The sequence below is a fragment of the Ursus arctos genome, unplaced genomic scaffold, assembly GCF_023065955.2.
Source record: "Ursus arctos isolate Adak ecotype North America unplaced genomic scaffold, UrsArc2.0 scaffold_4, whole genome shotgun sequence".
NCBI classification, from domain to species: Eukaryota; Metazoa; Chordata; class Mammalia; order Carnivora; family Ursidae; genus Ursus; species Ursus arctos.
Window position 1 is genome coordinate 5,211,083 of NW_026623056.1, and position 22,856 is coordinate 5,233,938.

General features: G+C 43.9%; 1 protein-coding gene and 1 long non-coding RNA gene across 35 annotated transcripts in view; one reads left to right on the forward strand and one right to left on the reverse strand.

Moving 5' to 3' along the window:
- LOC113255122 (uncharacterized) overlaps nucleotides 1-9,321 on the forward strand; it is a 29,040-nt gene extending 19,719 nt beyond the window's left edge. For 9 of the 26 annotated variants that reach the window (XR_007188674.2, XR_007188676.2, XR_007188675.2 and 6 more), the window contains 4 exons: nucleotides 1,733-3,870; nucleotides 4,862-4,991; nucleotides 6,140-6,350; nucleotides 7,744-9,321. This is a non-coding gene — a long non-coding RNA (uncharacterized LOC113255122). Of the gene's footprint in view, nucleotides 1-1,732; nucleotides 4,992-6,139; nucleotides 6,351-7,743 lie in introns of all 26 variants that reach the window. The other 17 variants (XR_007188678.2, XR_007188695.2, XR_007188685.2 and 14 more) reach the window with 9 other exon arrangements.
- The window catches only part of TNIK (TRAF2 and NCK interacting kinase), a 475,440-nt gene continuing 461,671 nt past the window's right edge, over nucleotides 9,088-22,856 (reverse strand). For 7 of the 9 annotated variants that reach the window (XM_057306485.1, XM_057306488.1, XM_057306486.1 and 4 more), the window contains 6 exons: nucleotides 22,455-22,589; nucleotides 18,768-18,868; nucleotides 16,435-16,584; nucleotides 14,450-14,609; nucleotides 14,029-14,168; nucleotides 9,088-11,812 (listed from right to left, as the gene is read on the reverse strand). In XM_057306485.1, coding sequence (XP_057162468.1) covers nucleotides 11,729-11,812; nucleotides 14,029-14,168; nucleotides 14,450-14,609; nucleotides 16,435-16,584; nucleotides 18,768-18,868; nucleotides 22,455-22,589 — 770 coding nt within the window. In that variant the 3' untranslated portion in view covers nucleotides 9,088-11,728. The remainder of the gene's footprint in view (nucleotides 11,813-14,028; nucleotides 14,169-14,449; nucleotides 14,610-16,434; nucleotides 16,585-18,767; nucleotides 18,869-22,454; nucleotides 22,590-22,856) is intronic. The other 2 variants (XM_057306490.1, XM_048214770.2) reach the window with 1 other exon arrangement.

The window sequence follows — 22,856 nt, forward strand, 5'->3', positions numbered from 1 at the left end:
AGTTAAAAAAGAACATAAATGCAGACTAAAGCATATAGATTACGTGCAAATAAAAAGAGGAGAAAGTGAAAAACAACATACCAAAGTGAAGGCAGACATTTAATCATAAAAATATTCAAAGAAGAACAAAGTAAGAGGATTTAAAGTCACAAAGATGTAGAAATCAAGACAGTTGCCAAATAAAAGGGAAACGCAAAAAAAGAACAAAAAAGTAAAGAGCTAAGTCGGAAGAAATCAGAAGTCGGTTATCAAAGAGAGAAGTATTGAACTAAATAAGTAGTAATAAAAATTTTATCTCAACCTCAATCTAAGAGACAATGAAAAGGATGGTAAGAATAGATGGAGTTTTGAAGACGAGGCAGGAAGGGTACACCTGAAAGAAGTGGGAGGCTCTGGGCTCGGGAGGAGCGCTCCCCCGATGGTGCGGAGCCGGCCTGGCATCAAGTGCGGAGGAAGAGTGGGGTCCGTGGTCAGAGAGCCAGTTCCAGGTGGTTGGGCACAGCAGCCTCTAGGCAACCCTCTCTTCTCAAAGCCTTACTTGGCACAGAAGATGGGACCAGAGGCCTGCATAACAAAAAGTGGTGGTTTTTGGACACACTTTCTGTGTGGAAAGCAGCAAGAAGTTCAATAGCACTTTCACATGAAATTGCATTTTATAAGCCACATTCATCTGCTCAAAGAGAGTCGTTCAAAGGGGAAGAAGAAAAAGCTCAGAAGTGTAAAATGTGTCGCAAAGCGTGGGACTGGGGGTGGGGGTTGTTCAGGGGCATCAACATTACAGAGTCCTAATGCAGCAGGGTGGGCGATCCAGAAGTCTGCCTTAGTAACAGGCATGCAGGTGATTCTTACTATCAGGAGAATCTGGGCTAGTAGGGCCACAGGACCGCTTCATGCTTCAAAGCTGGGGTTCAGTGAGGAAATCTGGGGGCTTAGTCCTACAGACAGCAAGTCCAAGAATGCAGGGAATTACATGCACAAAATCATGCGTTCAAAGGGCTCCTGAGACCAACACACAGGAATCACTGGCATTCCCGACTGATGCTGTGATTCATTCCTCAAGCATTGCCCGTGGGGGCCAGGCAGCTGGCTGAATCCGGATCTGGAGAGCTCTGGAGCCTATGTCAGAGGATGGGTGTAGGGGTGAAGAGGGTATGCTGTACGTTCATGTAGTCCGGCGATTGCGTTTTCTGCTCCACCAGCACCTTCTCTGTTTGTGCTAAGCTACGTGTCCTTTACTGTGCCCCCATGCTCTTCATTCCTCTGTGCCTTTGTTCAAGCCGACCCTTCGAACTGGAATGTCTCCCTCCCTTTTCCTGTCCTATAGTCTGGTAGGGCCACCTCCTCCTGAAAGTCCTCCATAACCCTTCTCTCCGGTCCCATAGCAATCCCTGCCTTCCTTTATCAAACGCTAGGCTCTGCGCACAGTTGTATCCCTCCCCTGCGGTCCCCATCTCCCCTGTAGCAAAAGGAGACCGCAGCTCCTTACACGTGGGGATCCCTGCTTCCTCAGCTGTTTCTGTCGCAGCATCCAGTGTGAGCTTGCCATGTAATAGGCAACTGGCAAATAAATAGCTACTTTGCTTTTCTTCACACAGGTCGCTAAGAGCTGGGTTTGCTTTAGTGGCTTGTCAAAAGTCTGATCATAGATGCCGCAAATACTTAGAGAAATAAGATGGCATATAAACAGGCAAAAATATAAAAATACTAGGATGATTTTTTTTTTTTTTTTTAGTTCTCTGATACCTGAAGGTGACAAGGGCAGCCTTCTTAAGATGAACGGAACAATGACCGCTAACACATCCACATCAAACATCGCCGTAAAACAAGACAAAGGCGCCGATGGCGGTGCTTAGGGAAAATGTTTACGGTTACATTTTCCAAATTATGGATCAGGAACCTCAGCGGGGCTTAGGGTGTGGAACTATAACAAGGGGTCCAGTGCACTTGTGTATACCAGACGTTGTTTGTAGACTATAAATGACTCACGTGTCGTAGTACTTTTTTTTCAGATGAATGTGGCTTATAAAATGCAGTTTCATTTGAAAATGTTATTGAACTTCTTGCTGCTTTTCAGTTTCTTAGGTGGTTGTGACGGAGGTCATCATATTTGAGAAGATTGGGAACCACAGGCTGATAAGGCGCCTGGACGCAGGGGATAACATGCGGGTTTTGCGGGGTCTTCCCCTCACAGCGTGTCTGCTCTGATGGCACAGCCTCCTGTGGGCGTGGCCTGAATTCTGCCCCCGCTGAACCACCGCTTCCTCGCTTTGATAAAGCCGGCAATGTAAGTCTCAATCATGGACTCCAGGTGGAGTGTCTGCTTTGTTCCCGGTGCTGGAATATGCTGCCCCCCCACCCCCGCCCCCCCAAGCTTTTTGAAATATTTATCCCATCGATTTTTGAGATGGTTAGTACATTTCTATGCTGAAAAAAGATCTGGACTTTTACAAGTACTTTGGAGCAGTCATTACCACATTTTTTGGGATTTCACTAAGCAGAAAAATTTGGAAAACAAAACCAAAGCCTCCCTACACCAAGCCCAAATCTTGTGAGGACCAACAAAAATGCTGCCAACTTTTAATTTTTCTGAATTAGAACCATGTGTAAAAACAAAAACTAGCCACTGCCCCCAAACACCCCCAAAACTCCAAAACCAATCCCACCCCTACTCCCGAAACCCGAACTTGAACATTTAATAAAATGGACGGCTATATATATTATCAGCATCAGCTCTTGAATACATCTTATCACTCTATGATGAGAGCATGCTGTCTCCAACTAAGAGTGTCTTTGAATGAGCTTTATGGGAAACTCACTGTGTTGTCCTTTCTGATCGCTTTGCCTTGGCCTGGTGATAACCTTGGCATGCTCTGGGTTATGGGCTTCGATTATGAATGGCTGTTCTAGTGAGGGGGAACGAGGAGAAGGGGTGAGAGCCTCAGGTGCATCTGAAGGCTGTCCTGATTCTTTCTGCTCCAGGGCTGCCTTCTGGTTCTAAATGCTTTCGTCTTCCAAGTGCCATCTACTTGACCAAGGGAGGTGAGGAATACAAGATAACCCGAGGTCGGGGAGCACTGGGGATGGGGCTGAAAAATCTGGTCCTACCACAATGCTGCTCCTCCATGTTTTCATGACATCTTCTGGTAAATTAACTTTGAATTCTGGAAACCAAGACGACAATTCTGGGGAGGGGACAGGTGACCCTCTGTCACGTTGTTGTCACAGAACTTGGACTTAGTTGCTTATGGAAATATAAAAACACATTCAGGCTGGCGATAGTCAGTTTTAAAGAAAACCCAACGTTAACGTGCTTTTTCACATAAACGATGGAAAGCTCATTTTGCAGGAACACCTTGGGCCTTCCTTAGCATCTCTTTCACATGCTCCATCTGTAAGAGAAACCAGTGCCTCGCATCTTTTGTAAAGAACGTCAGGAATCTGCAGCTAAGCACCGTGGAATCCCCAAAAGGCTTTGGTCCTGGAAAAGGCTGATGAAGACCTTGATCCTCACTATTTAGCACGAATTACACATTGTCCTTCATCTTGACAGATTTGTGAACAGACACAGATAATAAAAAAAGAACAAAAAATTATTTCATTGTCATAGTGCTTCGTATCATGTGATTTCATTATCCTCTTCCTTTATTTTTACATGTTTCTTTTATTAAGTGAGCAGGAAAATACATAATTGAACAGATCAAAACTACAAGGTGTGCCCTTTACAAGACTGAGTGAAAGAACACATTCATCGGAAGGCATGTTTCAGTTTCCTAAAGGAGGCTTCATGCAACAACATCCAGGGGCAGCGAATATACACAGAGGTCAGAGCCTGCCCGGCAAGCCTCGGAGCGCCTGTCACTTGGACAGAGGGTAAGACCTGAACGTCATTAGGTTTACTCAAAGCTGCCTTTGGCAGGGGGATACATTTCCTGTTGTTTATTTGTTTTAGGGAAAAAATGTTGTCATTTTTGAACATTTAGACCAGGAAACAAAATGCAGAACCCTCTTGCCATCCCAATAACTCTGCAATACCAGTAGCTTAAGATGGATCCTTATCTGTATAAATGCAAGAGTTTTGAAATGCTGCTTTTCTCCAGGTTCTGTAGGACATTCTCTCCTCCAGCCCTGCAGCTTGGCCTTTTAAGGTGATTAATGGAGAAGTACAGAGTAAGTCAGGTGTGTTCCCTCCACAGTAGCCTTCCAGGAAAGAAAATCACAGGGTTTTCTGTTTTCTACATGAAAGCAAATCAATGGTTTTATGATATCAACTTTGGACACAGCTTTTTGTTTTGATATTGAAGTGAAATGACCATGTAGTTCTATAGCTTTTTTCAATGCCAAAACTCTGTTGTTGTTTATTTTCCTTCATTCATTAAGTCATCCGATAAATACACCTACTGTGTGTTGGCTACTCTCCCAAGTACTGGAGCCAGGCCAATGAACAAAGGAGATGCCGATACGTTCTATGAAAAGCAATAAAGCAGAAAATGAGTGGGCGATTCAAGATTATCTATGTCTCTGACAGTAAAGGAACATTTGTGTAGGGGCCTAAAGGAAAGGAGGAACAAGTCATGCAGAGGTGTGGGGGAAGAGATGTCTGGACAGAGGACGCAGCCAGGGCTAAGACCCTGAGACCAGAGCACACTTTGAGAGTGTTCTGGGTAAAGCAAGGGAGGTGTGATGGAGCAAATGAACTAGGGAAACAGTAGATGAGGCCAGAGAAGTGGTAGTAGTGGTTGGAGATGGGGCAAAGGATACGTCAGATTTATGAGGGCTTTAGAGTGACTGTAAGGACTGGGAGTTGGAAAGACATTGTGGACTTGAGCAGAGAAGTGCCATAACCTATGTATGTTTTTAAAAGTGTCATCCCAGGCAAGATGTGGCATGGACTCATATATCCATGGATTGTGGATATATTCTGAAGCGAGGAAAAACAGATTTTTTTTCCTCCCAGTGGATTGTATGTGATACGTACAAGAGAAAATTTAAAGGTAACTACAAGATTTTCTGGTCTGGGAGAACAGAGTTGTTATTTACTCACACAGGACATATGTGATGGGAGTAGAACAGTGGGTGGGGTACAAATCAGCTTGGTTTTGGACACGTTGAGTTGGAGATGCCGACGACACATCCTAATGAAGATATCAAGTAGGAAGTTTGACACAGAACTCCGGCATTCGGGAAAGAGGTTAGGGCTGGAGTTAAAAATGTGGGTGTTTCCATGGATGGGTCCCAACACTGGAAAAGATCATTTAGAGAGGGAATGTCCAGTGCTGGGCACTCCAGGAACTTGGCAAAGGAGACCAAGAAGGAGTGGCCAGAGACCCGAGACCCAAGAGAACATGAGGGATATTCCAGAGCTGAGGAAGTATCCCAGAAAAGAAGTTGTTACTGTGTTCCAGACTGCAGAGAAGTCAAAAGCATGAAACCAGAGACCTAACCATTGCATTTAACAGCATGGAGATCACCTTTCTCTTAGCAAGAGCTATTATGGTGGGGATAAGAGCCTGATTTAAGTTGGTTCAAGAGACCAAGGGAGGGTGGGACTGAAGACAGTAAGTATACATAATCTCCTCTGAGCAGTTTTTCTGTGAAGGGGAGCAGATGAGTAAGATGGTAGTTAGGGTGGGGTGGTCAAGGTGAGTGTTTGTAAGACAAGAGATAGCAGCACGAATGTAGTGAAATCCTCCAATGGATTGGGGGGAAATGGTGAGGCAGGAGAGGGAGGGAATTGTTGGGCCAGTGGCCTTTATTTGTTGAGGTTGCAGGGGACGGACCCAGAGCAAACAGGAAGCAGCACCTGCTACGAATTAAGGGGGCAGTGCAGTAATTGGTGATATGTCTCACTGGACAAGACCACGAGACTGAGAAAGCAGGGTATTTGTGGGCTTGTCCAAGTGCATACTGAAATCCCCAAGAGTTAAGGAAGGGTGGTGCTGGAGCCAGGGACAGGAGCCAAAACTCCAAGTACTTGAGCACGGCGAGGGGTGCTGGAAGGTAAACACGGACTCTGTAGGTTGATGGCAAGAGCTTCAAAGCACTGGGTGTTTAGGAGGGACAGATAATGGTCTGGAAGTGGCAGTGAGGCACAAGCAGGCATCCTACTACTGTTAATGCTTTATTACTCACATTTTGACAGAGATAACAGAATATATTCCAAGGCATGGCAGTGACTCACTCTATGGGAAAACCTTGGCTTAGAACCCACCAGATCACTTCTAGCTACTGCTCGGAACAGCTGTGCACAACAGCTGAAGGTTTTGTGTATGCAGGAAAAAAATACCGGCAAGTACCCAAAAGGTTCAGACCAGAAAATACGTCAAGAATATTTTCTCTATACCCTAACACAGGTGAGACTTACCCAGTTTCAGCATATTTTTGACAATGTGAAACACTTAAGAAAACTGGAGATTTCAACAATGTAAACACTTGTAGGCATAGCAGAATGATAGTCTCCCTTCCCAATCTTGTAAATTTGGCATCTCTACAGTTCTGCTGACATTGTAAATAAGACAGCAAAATTGCACAAAAACAGTTTCGCAACATCCAATTTTAAAGTTCATCCAAGCCGTCATTTTTTCCCCCTGCTGTGATTTCTTGCTGTCACCTAACATCTGAAATTCTAATTCAGGGTAATAACTGAGGTTTTTAAACAAAGCATAATACAGTATTACTATTCCTTCACACGGACCCCAGGGGAAGAGAGTAAGAGGAAGGGGCATCTGGGGCATAGACATTTGCTCTGTACACATAACGACCCACTGCTGGAAACGAGAACTCACCTCTCCAGCAGCCTTTGCTCAGGCTCGATGGCGCAATGCCACGCACTGAGGATAAAAACCAACCAGCACAACCAAACCATCGTGCAAGGAGTTGAGTTAGTTTGAGGATATCTACACAACGCCGGAAATCTGTAATCTTTAGACCATATCTATTTCTATCTGTGTTGCTTAGTCTTCATCCAAATGTGTGGCCTCACGGACACAGAGTCCAAGATTTTGATCTGGATTTAAAATATCTCGAAAGCGTATCCAGGGACTTTTGTTTAAAAACACACTTTTACTGGCATTTTAGTTTTGGTGCATTCTGGCACTTCCTGGAATGGCAGGCCTAGAAGAATAAGGTTCCCAGCAGAGAGTTAGGGTCCCATACTGTTTAACACTATGCAATTTTTTTGATTATTCTAGCTGCCTGTGGAAACATGCCCAGAACAATGATACAGTATGAAAATCAAACAACACTAGAAAATGCTTGGTAGAAATGTACAAATGGTCCGTTTTGAACCTGAAAGTTCTCAAGGGATTTTATTCTTTGCTGGGGCTTCTGAAAAGAGTTAGGTTATATCATTTTGAGACCCATGGAAGGACAGCACACTTTAGGGTTCCCGATACCACTATACCCAGCAAAGCCAAACTGTAGTGGCATTTGAGAAATATTGGCAGGAAAATGAAATCACATTTAGACTTTTGGATTTTATGTTGTAACTATGTCGTCTCAGGGGAGGCCAGTTATAGATTTGTTTGTTATGCTTCATTTGATTTGGTCCGATTCAAGTTTTTAAGGAGTGAACTAAACGGTAGCTGATAATTCACAGCAACTGTTGAGATGGCCAGAACATAGTATCAGAAAGGATTCTGGAATATCAGGGGCTTGGCAGGATGATTCTGAATTGTTAACAGTGTGTTGTGGCTATTCTCCTGTTTTCCTCCAGTGGGTTACATTTTTTTATTTTCTTTCTTAAAGTTAAGGTAGCACATCTCCTATCTTAAAGCAGTCAGCACAGACGCAGTGATGCCTGTTCAAGCAGACTTCCAAGACAGCACACACCACTGACACAAAGAGCGCCTCCACATTTCAAGAATACAGCGACGCGAACTGGTACAAATAATAGTAAAGAAAAAAAAATTTTTTTTTGACTTCATGGAATGGGAGGTCAGACTTGAGGCACTTCTTTGTCTGGCAGTGGACAAAACCAAAAGGGCTCTGACCTGAATTTCCCATCTCTTTCTAATTTACCGCACAAGAGGGACCAGAGACACCAATGACCAATGAGTCACAAGAGCAGACAGAAAACTGTTAGTAGGTCTTGACAACCAGGAATGAAGATGCTTTTTAAAAATGTGTACTTGATGCCAAGTATGTCCGAAATGTATCTTAGAAAGCAATGCCATTGTGTTAGAAAAGTGGGGTCCCTGTCCAGGTGGCCTTTCATCTGGACCTTGATCTCCACTGTTGAATTAGCCCTAGGTCTTCTTGAAGCATTTAAAAGTCATCAAGAAAAATGATGACATCTGTATAAACAAAGCCATTAATTCTGTGTGGAACTTAGTGCCAGCCGTCTTCCTTCATATTGTGGGCACTGGCAATGGTCGGGGTGTAACTGGCACGGGGAGGACTGTCACCATTCGGACAGAGATCCTCGAGGTCGTCTGTTTCTTAACCACCCCCCAGGAGCAGGAATCCAAACTACAGTGCCCCTGACTGGCACCCTAGAATGCCGGTCACCTGTCGGAACCCGGGCAAGACTATGGCTTGGGCAGGCTCCGTGGATTTTACAGTGTGATGATCAATTTTGAGCAATAGGACTGAAAAGATCTAGAGAAACTTACTTTGGGGGGAGGGCTCAGTTTCTCTCTGTAGAACAACAAGAATACAATGAGCCAATTCCAGAAACAAAATCCCCTCTGGTAAGATCTAAAAACTAAACGCTGAAACTAGTTTCAAAATTAAAGAAATTTTTATTAAGGTGCTATTAAGATGGATGAAAAGCACAATCCTCCCCTCACCACAAAAAAAAAAAAAAAAAAAAAAAAAAAAAAAAAAAAGAAAGCAAGCAAGCAAACCAGAAAGTTGGGAACTGTTATGAGCCGTAAGGACAATAGCCTGAAATATTGTGCATGACCGGGGTCTCAGTGGGTCAGGGCTGGGGCCTGTCCTGATGGAAGAAAATGTATTTTTGAAGATAAAAGCTTCAAGGAATTCCTTAGATATCGGTTAAGGAACACAGCTTTGTTAGGGGCCCTTTTAAATTTAGTTTTGCCTTGTACTCCGTGGAAAATATTTGTACAAAAATATAAAAGGCATGGCTTGCTGTTTAACGTCTGTGTTTTATTGTTGTTGGCACCAGAAAAAGCTCACGTTCTATGTCATGTCACTGTACATACTGTAAACAAGACTCATTAATATTGTTTTTATGAGTTTTTGTTTCAATGACTCTAGGTTTTAAAAAATACATTCACAAACTACCTTATGTTTAAACACAATGATTCCCTTTTATTTCTTAACTGTACCCAAAATCCCACAATAAAAAAATCATTTAAAGCTGTGTGTTTCGAACTCATCACTTAGAAATCAAAACAAAACATAGCATAAAAACAAAGGTCAGTTTGCAACATAATTTAAAGAAGCTTCTGGTTTAAAACACCACAGCAGCAATATAAAGAGCTGGTGGCAATCACATTTGGGGATGGGCCCCAATCGATACATTCTGTCCACGTCAGCCTCCAATTAACAGTAGTTGCTAAATTCAATCCGAAAAGTTATTGCTGAATTTGTTGCACGGAATTTGGGAGGACGGGACTGTTTAGCAGCAGAGCCAGAGCAGTAAAAATGAGAACGGGAGGATTTCATTGCTTTTGAGAGCTAACGGGACCACGATGGGGACATCCTGATCGCCGGAAGATGATCCCCAATTCCATTATTGTGCGTTACCCGCTTAAAATAAACGCAAACGATAACCGCCTTTGCAGGAGGGGCGTGATCCTCCACTCAGAGACTGGACTAACCCCCCGCCCTTCCCCCGTTTGCCCAAACCACCAGACTGAACTGGCTCCATTTTCCTAACATATGTTTTGTTCTCATTAATAGTACATCAGCTGCTAATGCATTTAGGCAAAAACCAGTAGGATCACAGACTTTAAAAAAAAAAAAAAATCTGTTTACAGTGATTGCTTTCTCCAGAAACAAGCCACATAAGTTTTTGTCGATGTTGGATTTTTTTTTTTTTTAATTTTTGAAGAAGAACAATTTGGTCAACTACTGTTTTGCTTAGAAAATATTAAATACACCTGAGATTGCCAGTTGAGCTCTCTATATGTCTCCTGGAGATAACACTGCTGTGATGAACAGTGAAACGAAACAAACGAAACGAGGTAGGTTAAAACAGGAAGCGCAACACAGACACCGTTTTGCAACACCTCGATACCACAGGCGGCCATGCTTGTAGCTTTGGAAAAAAGACCCCAGACAGTCACGTAAAAGTTCAAATCATCCGAGTAAGAGTTTATAAGGACACAAGTCAACCTGAACTAAATACATACATATCTCTGCACAAATGTTGTTTACCGTGTGTTGGGTAATTTGGAGGAAGGGAAAATGATTAGGGTCTCAGAATTCTGGCCAAAGCCTTGCTTCATTTTAAGTTCTATAACCAGTGATGCCTGCCGTGTCTCGGGCAGGCTCAGTAGTCTAGTCCCTTCTCTCACCAACCCAGAGAGAACACGGGCAGCTCAGAAACATTTATTATTATTATTTTTTCAGTCACAGTTTTCATCTTGAGAAAGTGGCACCCTCAGGAGAAAGCTGGGAATGACCAGAGTCTGGCTGTCATTCACTCCCCAATTCCCAGGAAGAACTCAACAGTCTCACTCCTAATGAAGCCCGAAGCCAGTCACCTCTTAGCTAGAGGCTTTGTGCATTAAAAAAAGAATGTGTGTGTATATATATATATCCGTGTGTGTGTGTATATATACACACACACACGGATATATATATATACATATAATTTTTTTTTAAGTTTGTTTCCCAGAAGCTCTTTTTGTCCAACCCCATCAGTCATCCCATCTTTTGCCCTGATCTGCATAATTGCTGAGGGAAAGTTGTGTTACAGAGTCCCTCAATCCCTAGAGCCAACTCAACTCAATGGCACTACTATCCCATTCAACACATTCCATTCTGCACAGGGCCATATAGAAACAGGGCCTGTCAGACTCACAAACATGGTAGTTGATTTTATTAGTCTAAGGCTAGTAGTTTAGCCATTTAAAATCTATTTCCCCGAAGAGGGGAAAACTAGTATTTTTCTTCTCTTTTAAAAATTCATTAGCCAGTTGCTGTCAAAAAGCAACCTTTTTGGGTTGGTGAAGGCAAAAGAGTTCTAAAATTACCCCACTATGCAATTATGGCCTTCAGTGTAAGGAGATAAGGTACATTTATTGTGCTGTCTCTCACCATTTGAAATCGGAAATTTTACAACATATTGTATACTTGAAACTAGCAGGCAGACAGAATTAAAAACAGACTCATTTTCTCAGTATGCATTCTCTCCCCATTCTTACAAAGTAAGGGGGTAAAGAAAAAAGGTAGAAAAACAAAACAAAACGAAACTCAAAACCGACCGTAACACAGCTTAATCATAAGAGCACACAATATTTGTTTCTATCCCTAACTCCGAAGGGCACACGGTCCATCTTTGTCCACAAACAACGCAGCATTCTTGGGGATCTCCTGGAAATTCCTGCCACCTTTTTCTCTCCTTCTCAACCAGGCTGCAACACTGAAAGATGGACTGTGGACTGTACTGGGACGGGTGGAGGGAGAGGAAAAGGGGAAAGCGGTTATGTTCAACCAAGCCTTCTGATTCTGCCTCTAGACTGGCATAAGTCCACATGAGTTATGTTCTTTTTAATTAGAAACAACGCCATGAAGATAAGTGCCAAGTGCTCTTCTGTTACCAGTTCATCATGGAATTTCTGTTGAGGGTCATGAAAAACACTTGGCTACTTCCTCCAGATCGCACGGATGCAAAAAATACCTGTTTGAAATTAAAAAGAAGTTAGTTCAACTGCATGGTTTCTTTTCCTCTTTTCTTCAACCGTCCATCCATTTTCTCTCACATGTCCTATCCTTGCCATGTGTCAGCTCTTAAGACTCAACGGCTGGTGTTTATAAAAGTGCCTTTTAATACAGTGCGTCCTCTGGAAACACTCGTGACTTGATTACTGTGACTGTTACTATTACGTACGTGGTCCTGGCCTTCAGGAACATGGGAGGGGCTATATGTTGATTTGCAACATCCCTTAGGATGCTCACATTTGAAAAGGGAGTTTCATGGTAGCTAATGTGCTAGATTTTTGCCCTAGGACCCAACAGGTCCTTTGTTAATCTCTGGAAAGCCACAGAGGCTTCCCTTCTCCCCCCCCGTAATGACGAGAGGGCAGACTTTAGGACTGAAGAGAATCCTTTCAAATTCCCAAAGTTGGGGCTGGGGGGGATTTTGGGTCTACTGACTACTATACAACTTGAGTTATCAATTTCTAAAATAAAAAAACATGGTGTGGTGGGATAGGATAAGGTGTTTCATGCCTATTCACTTTGGTATATCAAGAGTTAACTCTTGGCTCGTCTGCTGGTGCAGGCATACCCTAGGCCAAAGGAGAGCTGGCATTAATAAATAGAACCACAGTCCCATTAGGTCTGGGTCTGTTAAATCATTTCATCAAACAACTAAGAAGAATGAGCAAAATTTGGGTTACTGCTTGCTTGAATGTCCGTGAACCACTGCCCTGGGAAAATAATATTCTGGGCTGTGGCCTAGCCCTTAGTCAGCCAACACCAAACTTCGGTCGAAGGCGTTTACTGTCGTCACTAGTGTAAAGTCTCTGCTGCTTCATTTCCACAGCTCCTTCAGAAGAAGGCGGCCTCTCCCGACAACTTCTGAGGGAGTCCTGGGGAAGTGCTTGGCATTCAGCTAGTGCTACATACGTAAGTACAGCTGCTGTTAGGGTCAGTTAATCACGATGGGGAAGCACGAGGACCCACGGAAACACATGGGGGGCGAGGGGAAGGAAGGGCTGCTGTTCTCTCCAGGCTGTGTGCACCCTGGGCTCTGAACCTTGGGCCCCGGATACGGATGTGGTCCCGGCCTGCTCCCGAGGGTGTGGGCGTGGCTTCGAACAGGCTTGCTGGGCTGGGTCTTCAATGAACTGAAGTATGAGGATCGACACCCACATCACTCCTAATCTTACGATCCCCAGAGACTGGGTTGGGCCTGGAGTTTTACTAGGGGTCAGGTCTACTGACATACTCTGGACGGCCTGGAAGCATCCTTGGCACCCACGGCTGTTGTCCACCCAGACTGCACCAGGTCAGAATAGTTGGCCAGGGTCAAATAGAGTCTGGACTCACACCCCCAGGGTTGGACTATGACCAACCTGGCCTCTGGGGAACCAGGATGGACCAAGAGATGTCCATCCGCTCAACCCATCACATTCTTTACTATGGGTGTTTATGCCTGCTGTTTGGGGACAGCATTTCTAAGTTGGCCACAGTCACAGAGGATGAAGTCACAAACGAGCACAGCTCAGCTACTAAAAACTCTGGGTTAGTCTACAGGGAGGGCAAGGGACAAGCAGCACTGCTGCAGAATACCCTTCTGAGGCGACTCGTCATGCCAGACGGACTCCACCAATGTCACTGCAAAACAGTCCCCCTATGACACTTCAGAAGAAACACGGCTGGAATGACACAGGACATGGCACTAGTTGAGTTTGCAACTGTACATTTCTTAAGGAATGGGTGACATTTTAAAGAAAGTTTCTATTTCTCCAGGTCAAATGATTTACATTTAAAGGCGAATATAATGTGATGGGTTGGGTCCCCCATAGTGACTTTGTGAAAAGTCTCAGAGTGGAGTGTAAAGGTGACCCGCTGTGAGCGATTAAGGACGGGCCAACTCTCCCACGTGCGCAGGAGAATTTGGGATGTCTGCTGAGTGAGCATAAGGCCTGCAGGCCACAAACGTTGCTAAGAGTTTACAAGAAATTTTTAGAAGTTTTAGTGTCTTCTTAAATACTGAATAATATATTTTGAGGGTTCACATGAATCAAACCAAATAATGCCATTTCGAGAGAATATTGATTGTTTAACACAGATGTGATTCAAATCAGGATAAAGGAAAATGAAGGTTTCACAGGTACCTGGTGGTCTCTTAAAATGCAAACACTAATGCAAATGTTGAAACGGATTTACCTTATCATTTCTTTCACATAGAAACTTTAACCTTTGAGCTCGCTTATGCATAAACACTCCATCCAAATGTCCTGTTTCCACTGACCGGATCTCAATAGCTTTCTCGCCCCAGCCCATTATCTGATTGGAATGAATGTAGGCTGTCAAAAGGAATTTCCAAAACTGCATTAAAAACATTAGATGGGCAATAACTCACAGCATCTGTTCACATCTTAACCACAAAAATGACAAACGACTTGAGATAAACAGACAAAGCAAGTCTTACAAGTGTTATTCACAGACTGTTTTTTTGTTTGTTTTTTGGTTTTTTGGGTTTGGTTTTTTTTTTTTTTGTGGAATCAAATGGTGGTTTCACATTTCTTGACTTTCGTTTCATTTGGGGGCTGTAACTGCTGAAGGAGATAAGGAATGGTTAACCTACCCACAGACGTGGGCATTTCTCCCCATTGGAGCACCACATCCTTAGTTATCCGGCCGTAGGTGTTTACATACACCCCCTCGTCCTCATAGCAAACAAGCATTTCCATTCCATCTGTTTTAGGCAAGATGACAATGGCATGAGGAGTGATATTGCCCTGAATCTAGGAGACAAAGAAAGGCCACGCATTATTCTTTTTAAAAATAAGACAGCATCTTGACTATTCATCTCTAAGAATTGCAAAAAAGAGGATCCCCACCCCCCACCCACCATTTTTATTCTAGACACTGACATTTTGCTTTGCTTTGCTTAACTGAACCACTGACCTGTCAAATACCCTGGTAGACAAATACAGACTTAGGCACTAGTCGAGAATCCAACCGACCTGTTCCTAAAACAACTGTATATATATATACATATGTAAGTATGGAACACCTGCTGCGTGCCGAGCACTGGGCTCTTTACATACGTCATTTCTAGGCCTTAGGACAGTTCCCCGTGGCAGATACTGTCCTCTACGGACGAGGCAGGTCCACGTCAGAGGGGTTATGTAGACTGAGCAGAGCTGCACTGGTATTTGCTGGTAGAACTGGGCTTTGCGCACGTGTCTCATGGACAATAAAAAATCACGTGTTTTCCATCTACTTCTAAAAAAAGCTGAGGGGCATGCAAACCAGCCGAATCTGATGGAAACAGCCTAAACAGGGTCAAAGGGTGGGACCCAAACAGACGCCTACCGAACAGGCTCTGAGCTACGACATCTGGGTGCCTACACGCCACGATAGTCCAAATGAATGGCTTGCTGAGAAGAACATTTAAAATGACCACTCATTATAAAAAGTCATGCTATCGGAGTCACTGCAGATGTCACTTGCTGTCGGAGAGGAGAGGCAGTGCTGCTGGGTCCCCTGGCTGAGGCTGTTCTGGCAGCCTGACAGCTGCCCGGCTGGGAGACGAGAGGACCGAGGACGATCACGGTGATGCCCCAGTCGCCTCACCAAGCACGGGAGCTGTGAGTCCTGCGTGCACATGCACACACGTGTGAAAAGCTAGGATGCAGCAGTGAATGCTGTGCGCGTGTGTGAGAGAGAACGTGTGTGTGTGCACGTGTGTGTGTCTTGTACCGAAACAACTTTTTTCAATCGTTGCGCTTTTTTTCAGTAAAGCCTATAAACTGTCAAAACACCAATCGGCAACAGATCGGGCCTCAGACTCTCCTGACGGTGTCTACTGTATGTCAGCCTCGCGGCCACAGGAAACATGACTTGCACTGCACCAGTCCTAACAAGTGACACCATGGGCTGCCATTCTGTTTGGCAGGTTTTCGGCAGTGCTCCAGTGTCGCAATATTCGTACGACAATTTGCAGGGGCTTGTGCCAAGGACCTTAGAGGTATTACCTCATTTAATGCTGATGATAATGCTCTGGAATAGGTCCTTTTATCCCCATTTTACAGATGGGAAAGCTGAGGGGTCAGAGAGACTGTTGCAAGTGAACACAGGCTTGCACCAGGGTGGCCTCCAGTGTCTGCTTCCACTACCCAGCACCCCCCTCAAGTGCAAGAGGGCAACGAAGACAGCAAAAGGGGGCCACTGACTTCCCAAGTAACATGAACCCATCTCCCTTCAACAACTGAAAACAGGAAGTCGTCTATTATACTCTTGCTAAAAAAACACAATTTATGCCTCTGAAGGAAAAATATCGTACGTATTTTAACCTAAAGTCCAATAAGACAACATGTCTAGTAAATGGCGAAGAATTGCTGTTATGTGTTACTCAGTTTTAAGCACTCATAAAAATCAGTTACATTCCCATGTTTAATGTATTAAAAGCACCGTCTATTTAGTGAAGGCTTTTAGCCTTTTTAGTCCATCTGCTGTAGCGATTAGTAAAAATTAGCATGACTTCCACTAAAAATGTGCACGAACAAATCCCTTTTCTACGTGCACGTTGCTGTACAGGCTGGACAGAGGCTCTCAGAAACTTACATGAGATGGTATGTAGATATCGTAAGAGTTTCCTGAATCAACATCAATTACATGAAAACCAGTGTGTGAACCAAAAATAACCTTCAATCTTTGACCTTCTTCTACCGTGAGATCCACAAGCAGTGGCTTGTGCTGGAGATCTGCAAAAGACTTTAAAAAAGCAGCCCATGAGTGTCCGCATCGTTCGAAGAGGTTATCTTAATTCTTGCTTCATTTAGCCACAGCTTGGTGAAGTTAATGTCCGGCTTTCTTACATTGAAAAGCCAGGAGATTTCTCTTTCAGCTTTAGGTCTATTCGTATTCTGGCTCTAGGAGGAAGGGTCTAGCACGCCTCTGTGGCCCCTTCTCCACCCCTCGTCCTCTAGGGCACAGAAGTGGTTTACAGTTGTCAATTTCGACAGTGTTGTGATCCTTGAAAAACTTGGCATCTGGGTGCAGCTGTTCTTTCCTGTTTATTTCTGGCCTTTTCTCTCCGGGGAAGGCCCAGCCACCTCTCTGGCCCCTCTCCTTCCCATGGAACAGTCGGGCCCTCGCATGGCCATGACCCTTTCAGAGACCGCCTGGGGTGGGCAGCTGGACCGGCTCTGTGCTAAGTCCGTTCAGAATTAACGGGCACGCTCCGGTTCTGATTTTCCTTCAGCGAGTGAGTGGGCCTCAGACTGGTACCTCTTTAAACACACTGTTGAGATCTGAGACTTAGGTTTGGGCAATAGAGAAGGAGGGGAGGCTGGAACGTCACAAGACTCACGGCTTACGTTGGCCAGTTCTTAAGTAGGAAGGAAAAACGAGAGCTGCGGCCAAGTTTATCAAGGTTCCATGTGTTTCGATCCAGAGCCCAAGCCCCAACTAGCTGTCAGGCATTCCTCTGTTTTCTTTTGCCATTATTTCGGCACGGTCTACTTTTATTGGGCCTTGACGTCTGGGAGAGAACTTGTGAAACCACAAGTGACTCAGCTATAATGCCACTGCCACCCAACGGAGGCCTCTTTCTTCGGCTTTTGCTGACGGAGTGTCCCAGTAGGGGAGGCTCCCGTCCTTCCCGGTCCGGGCCTGGCCTGTGCACCGCCCTCCTGCCAGGCTGGGCGTGGTCTCCCGAACACGGCATTTTGCACCCTCTCCTGCACTTTGGCCGGGAAACGGAGGGCAGGAACTTCCCAACCGAATCAGAATGGGACCTCGATTGAAAACTTTTGTGGACCTAGATTTTGGCACAACGGCAGCACTGCTTTAGCTTTTAGGTGTCACCCCTTAAGTGTTATTACTAACCTAATACATTCCAAAACTCTCTCTCCATGCAAGTGGGGTCACGGAGGAAGCCCATCTCCACTGATGTATCTGTCTTCCCGAGCACATCACAAATGAGCCCTTTGCACTAAGGGAACAAGACAGCCTCCAAGAGCACCTCACAGTGTTCCCAAGGCAGCTCTGCCCTCACAGGGCATAAGTGGCAAGAAAGAATACATCAAGGGTCAGAGGAAGATGAAGTCCCAAGGGCGGGGAGAAAAAGTGAGGGCCAATGTGCTTGAAGAAAACGAGAGACACCAGCGGAGAGAGACAGGGAACAGCAGGTAAACTCTCACGGGCTCTGGATAGAGCCCGCAGCCCTGTAAACCTCCAGTGCCTGCACGTACTTGTCCTTCTGGCATCTGGGGGTCACCTCTCACGAGCTGGGCTCCACGGCACCAGCATACCCTTATCCCACTCCTGCTGAGTGTCGCGACTGACCAATCCAACCAGGGTCGGTACAGACGCAGGCACGGTCAAAAATGGAAAAGCACAATGTCATTTCCTTATAGAATTACATTCGGCATTTACTTCGGAGAAGGCCGGTGACCTCGGGGATGCACGTGCACTATGTGAGCTGTAGGAACTTTACCCCAAAAGGCTTATCAAGATGACAAGACTTGGAGACACGCTTCATCCTTGAGATCTGGTGCTGCCGTTGGTCTGCCTTTTTGAGATGACATATCAGAGATTACCCTAGTTAGGCGCCTTTATAACGACTCTCATTGCCTAATACCACAATTAATGCTTTGCCCAGCAGCCATCCCATACTAACTGCCCCTAGGAGACGAGGATTTGTAGACCTGATATGGAGGAGGCCACACCCCCCGTTTTCCCCATTCACTCAACCCCCCACCCCAGTAAATTTTATAGCATTTATTAGTGCTTAGTCTTGCTTTTGGAATAAAAGCCTTAGAATTCCTACACTTTTAAAAGGGGTTTATTATATATAGAAAAATTGGTCCTAGTCGACGTGCCAGACAGACAACTTTGTTAACTGGTGTGAACCTAAAATTAAAAAAAATCCCTTTTTTTAGGTAATCGCTTACCTTAAATGCCATGAACTTATGATACGGCTTAGGAGCCCAAGCATATATCTCCACAGCATTCTTTAAGGCAATCACTAGGAATTTAATCCTTTCGTATTTAACTGTAATAGACAAATTAGAAATTAAAAACGTATACCAACTTATTCAGGTTTTTGCATTAACAGAATGTGTAAGCCACGATATGTAAATGCACCTTATAACTGAGGGTGATGTTCTTGGTGTGAGATTTGCTCATAGGTACAGATCGAACTTTCTTGAAAGCACTCGGTCTGCAGAATACTTGGGGACTTTGCTTTATACTGAAGGCTCTTTTCTTCACCAGAAGGCTTAGGACTCTCTTTTATCACTAGGTCTAGACGTGACTTACTCATTGTGATAAGAACCAGCATAATCGCCTTCATGTTCCCCTCCCTGGCTTTGACAGTCACCCACATGCTAGAAGCTGAAAGCTGGTATGGCCAAATGGTAGAAAAATTAGCAGATGCGTAGAGATGTAAAGGGGGCATTTGCTTATGACCCAAATTTGAATTCCACTGATTAGGGACTTGTAAGTGATTAGTACCTTTATAAAAAAGGGCCTAGAGACATGTCTCTCTCCATACACTGCATGAGGTTGTAGTAAAAAGCACCAGGAAGCAGGCCCTCAGCAGCCGCTGAGTCTGCCCTTGATCCTGGTCACCCAGCCTCCAGAGCCGTGAGAGACAGATTCCTGTTGTCCACAGAATTCCGCTAGGGCAACCTCAACAGGCTAAGACGGCCCACGCGGCAGGCATTTCCTCTGTAGAATATTCGAATGAACTGAATACTCATGTCCTAAAGAAACTGGACAGCCCTCAGCAACGAACCAAATTCTTGCTCCCTGAGCTCTTTTTCTTTAGTGTGCCCCTGCTGTTTACGTAGTCTGTCTTTAATATACTTTCAACTACTGCCTTGGCTATTTATTTCCATATTTCTCAACAATATGCTAATAATGTTATTTCTTGATTTTTTTCAGTTGGAGATATTATCTATTGACTTGAGAGTATGGGAAGGATTCAGTCCCTTATAACTGTCTCCTCTCTCTAGTTCTCTCTCTCTCTCACACATACACACATTTCTTCCTCCCCCACACGACTAATAGTTCAAATTTTTGGTTAAATCAAGATCCCATGCTGAAATGATTTTGTGCACAGCTGAGGCGTATAGCATGCCACAACTGCATTTTCTTTCTTGTTTTCCATCTTTTCCCCCCACTTCCTCCTTCTCCATGCATCTGTCTCTAAGCACGTGCAGACTTTCTGCTAGTACTGTCAGTGCCTTCAGTGTGGTCAAATGTGGCAGATAACCTACTGGTGACACTTTATTTTCCCCGAAGGCACCCCTTTTAGAACATTCCCTTGTTCCACTCTACGTGGACTGATTTCTCTCTAGGCCTGTGGCACGGTTCTCACCCACATTTCCTTCACCATCATTCTGGGTATTTTCTTCACTTTTTACCTGGATTCCTAGGTGTATGCCTTTATTTTGGTGGAATATATTGGTCAGTAGTTTCCTGAGAAACAGTGTATGGAACATAAACGTGAGACCCTGCACGTCTGAACGTGTCTACGTACTGCATTCAAAGCTGACCAGTGGTTTGATGGTGTGACGGTTAATTTTATGTGTCCACCTGATTGGGCCTCGAAGTGCCCAGATATTGGTCACATGTCATTCTGGGTGTGTCTGTGAGGGTTTTTCTGGACCATAATGACATTGGAGCAGACACACTGAGGAAAGCAGACTGCCCTCTCAGGACGGATGGATCTCGTCCAGTTCATTACAGACCTGAACAGAATAACAAGATTGAGTAAGAGGACACCGCCTGCCTGCCTGCCTGTTGAGCTGGGAAACTGGTCTTTTCCGGACTTCAGACTGGGTCTGAGAGACTGGCTCTCCTGAGTCTCCAGCTTGCCAACTACAGATCTGGGGACTTCTTAGCCTCCATAATGGTGAGGCAACTTCTAGAATAAACCTCTTTATATAGAGAGAGTATATTTACACACACACTTATGTGTGTGTATATATAGATATATATATATATATCTATATATACACCTCTTTATATGTATACACACACACACGTGTGTGTGTGTGTGTATCCTATTAGTTCTGTTTCTCTGGGTTATAAAATACTAGTTGAAGGCTTTGTTCCATCATCTTCTAAGCTTCTAGTATTGCTGCTGAATCTCAAGCCACCTAATATATAAACTATTTGTTTATTTATTTAATTATAATCTGGAAGCTTTCAGGACCTCCTTGTTTCCTGGGTACTAAAATGTCATGTTAATATATATTGCTGAGTCTTTTTTTTCCATTCACTATACTGGGTTTTCACAGTGAATCCTTTTAATTTGGGATTTCAAGTCCTTAGTTCTAGAAATTTCCTTATATTATTTGATACTTTCCTCCCTTTCCAATTCTTATTTTCTCTTTTTCCTGAACTCACGTTACTTAGATTTTGAAGCACTTGGACTGATCCTTTTACTTTCTTATCTTTTTGTCTCCTTTTCTTTTCCCTTTTTTCTTGCCTTTTCTTCTTGTCCTACTTTCTAGGAGATGCTTCATCTTTATCTTCCAATACACCTGCTACACTTTTTATCCCTGCAAATATATTCAAATTTCCAAGATTTTTTTTCTTGCTCTCTGAATGACCTCCCTTTTCTAACTGTTCTTCATCGTGGTCCCTATTCTTCTCTTCCAGAAATAGTTTTTCTAATCTCTCTGAAATTATTACAGTTTCTTTTTCATTTTCTTCTACTCCTCATTATCTTTGTTTGCCCTAAAGTTCTTTCTTTCTGGGTAAGTTTCCTTCCTATCAGTGGATGTCCCCATGTCCGGTACCAGGGGCTGACCCGCTGCTGGGCTTCAGCTTGAGATGGTTACATAGCAAGCTTTCCATGTCAGTTCAAATATTAGTACCTGGACGGCTTTTCTTCCTGGCTATTTAGTTTCTCCAAAGACAAATCTTTCAGTCTCTTGCTTGGGAATATAAGTATGGCTGCCAACATCCTGGGAGCTAAACAGAGGATGAGGGGTGTGTGCGTGTATGTGTCCTGGCAATTCCATATTCCCACAATTCAGATTGGCTGTGTCAACTTTTCATCCTCTGTTGCAGTGGGAGAGAAGTTGGGTTTCATCACCTCCCAATAATCCTTCTGTTTTCAGTTCCGCCGTATACCTCCATCTCAGATACACCTGGGGCTTCAGACCTTGGGCCTTTCTGGGTTCTGTTAAGTGGATGGATTGATTTTGATGACTTTCCTCACTGCAGACATAGAATTCAGCATTTTCTGGTCATCTAGTTAGTTACTCGTCATCCAACTATTCTGGTTCAATTCTGTTGACATCTCCTGTTTGCTGGTTTCTCTTCTTCTGGTCCCTTTGTCCTTGTGGGTTTATGGCATTTTTATTCCTTCACTGTTACTTTAATGGGTATTTGGGAGGGAGTGGATATAAATGTTTAAACTGGAGTATACAGGTCTTTACTCCGAATGTACTCTTAGAACTTCATCAATCTGACTTTCTGGAAACAATGCAAGTATACCTAAAGTTCTAACAACATCTCACATTGGTAACAAATACATCATCAATACCTAATAGAAAAAACCAGAATGAAACTTAAACTGAATAATTAGGATTGAGTAAACAATTCCATGTCTTGACACTCACCAACTTTGTAATGTATGCAGCCTTCCAAGTCCCCGACCGTGATCCAGCCTTGTTTCTTTTCTACTTCTGGGTCATTGTGTAGTATTCTGTTTCTTAACCATGAAAGATAGTAAACTCGTAGTTTGTTCTTCTTTCCTGTTGAAATAACAGAGCTCTAATTTCAAGTCCCTGTGACAGCTTTTTCTCTCAGTCCTTCCCCATCTCTATCCTATTTTATTCATTTATTTTTATTTTATTTTATTTACAAGTGTGGAGGCGTGTGAAGGCACAATAACCGGTGTCCCCAGCAATATCAGAGTGTCTACGCCAACAGCTCCAAGTGTTTTGGACAAATCACCATTTTATAATCTGACTTTGCTCTTACCCTCTCTTCTCAATGCAAAGGGCAGTGTCAAGACCTAA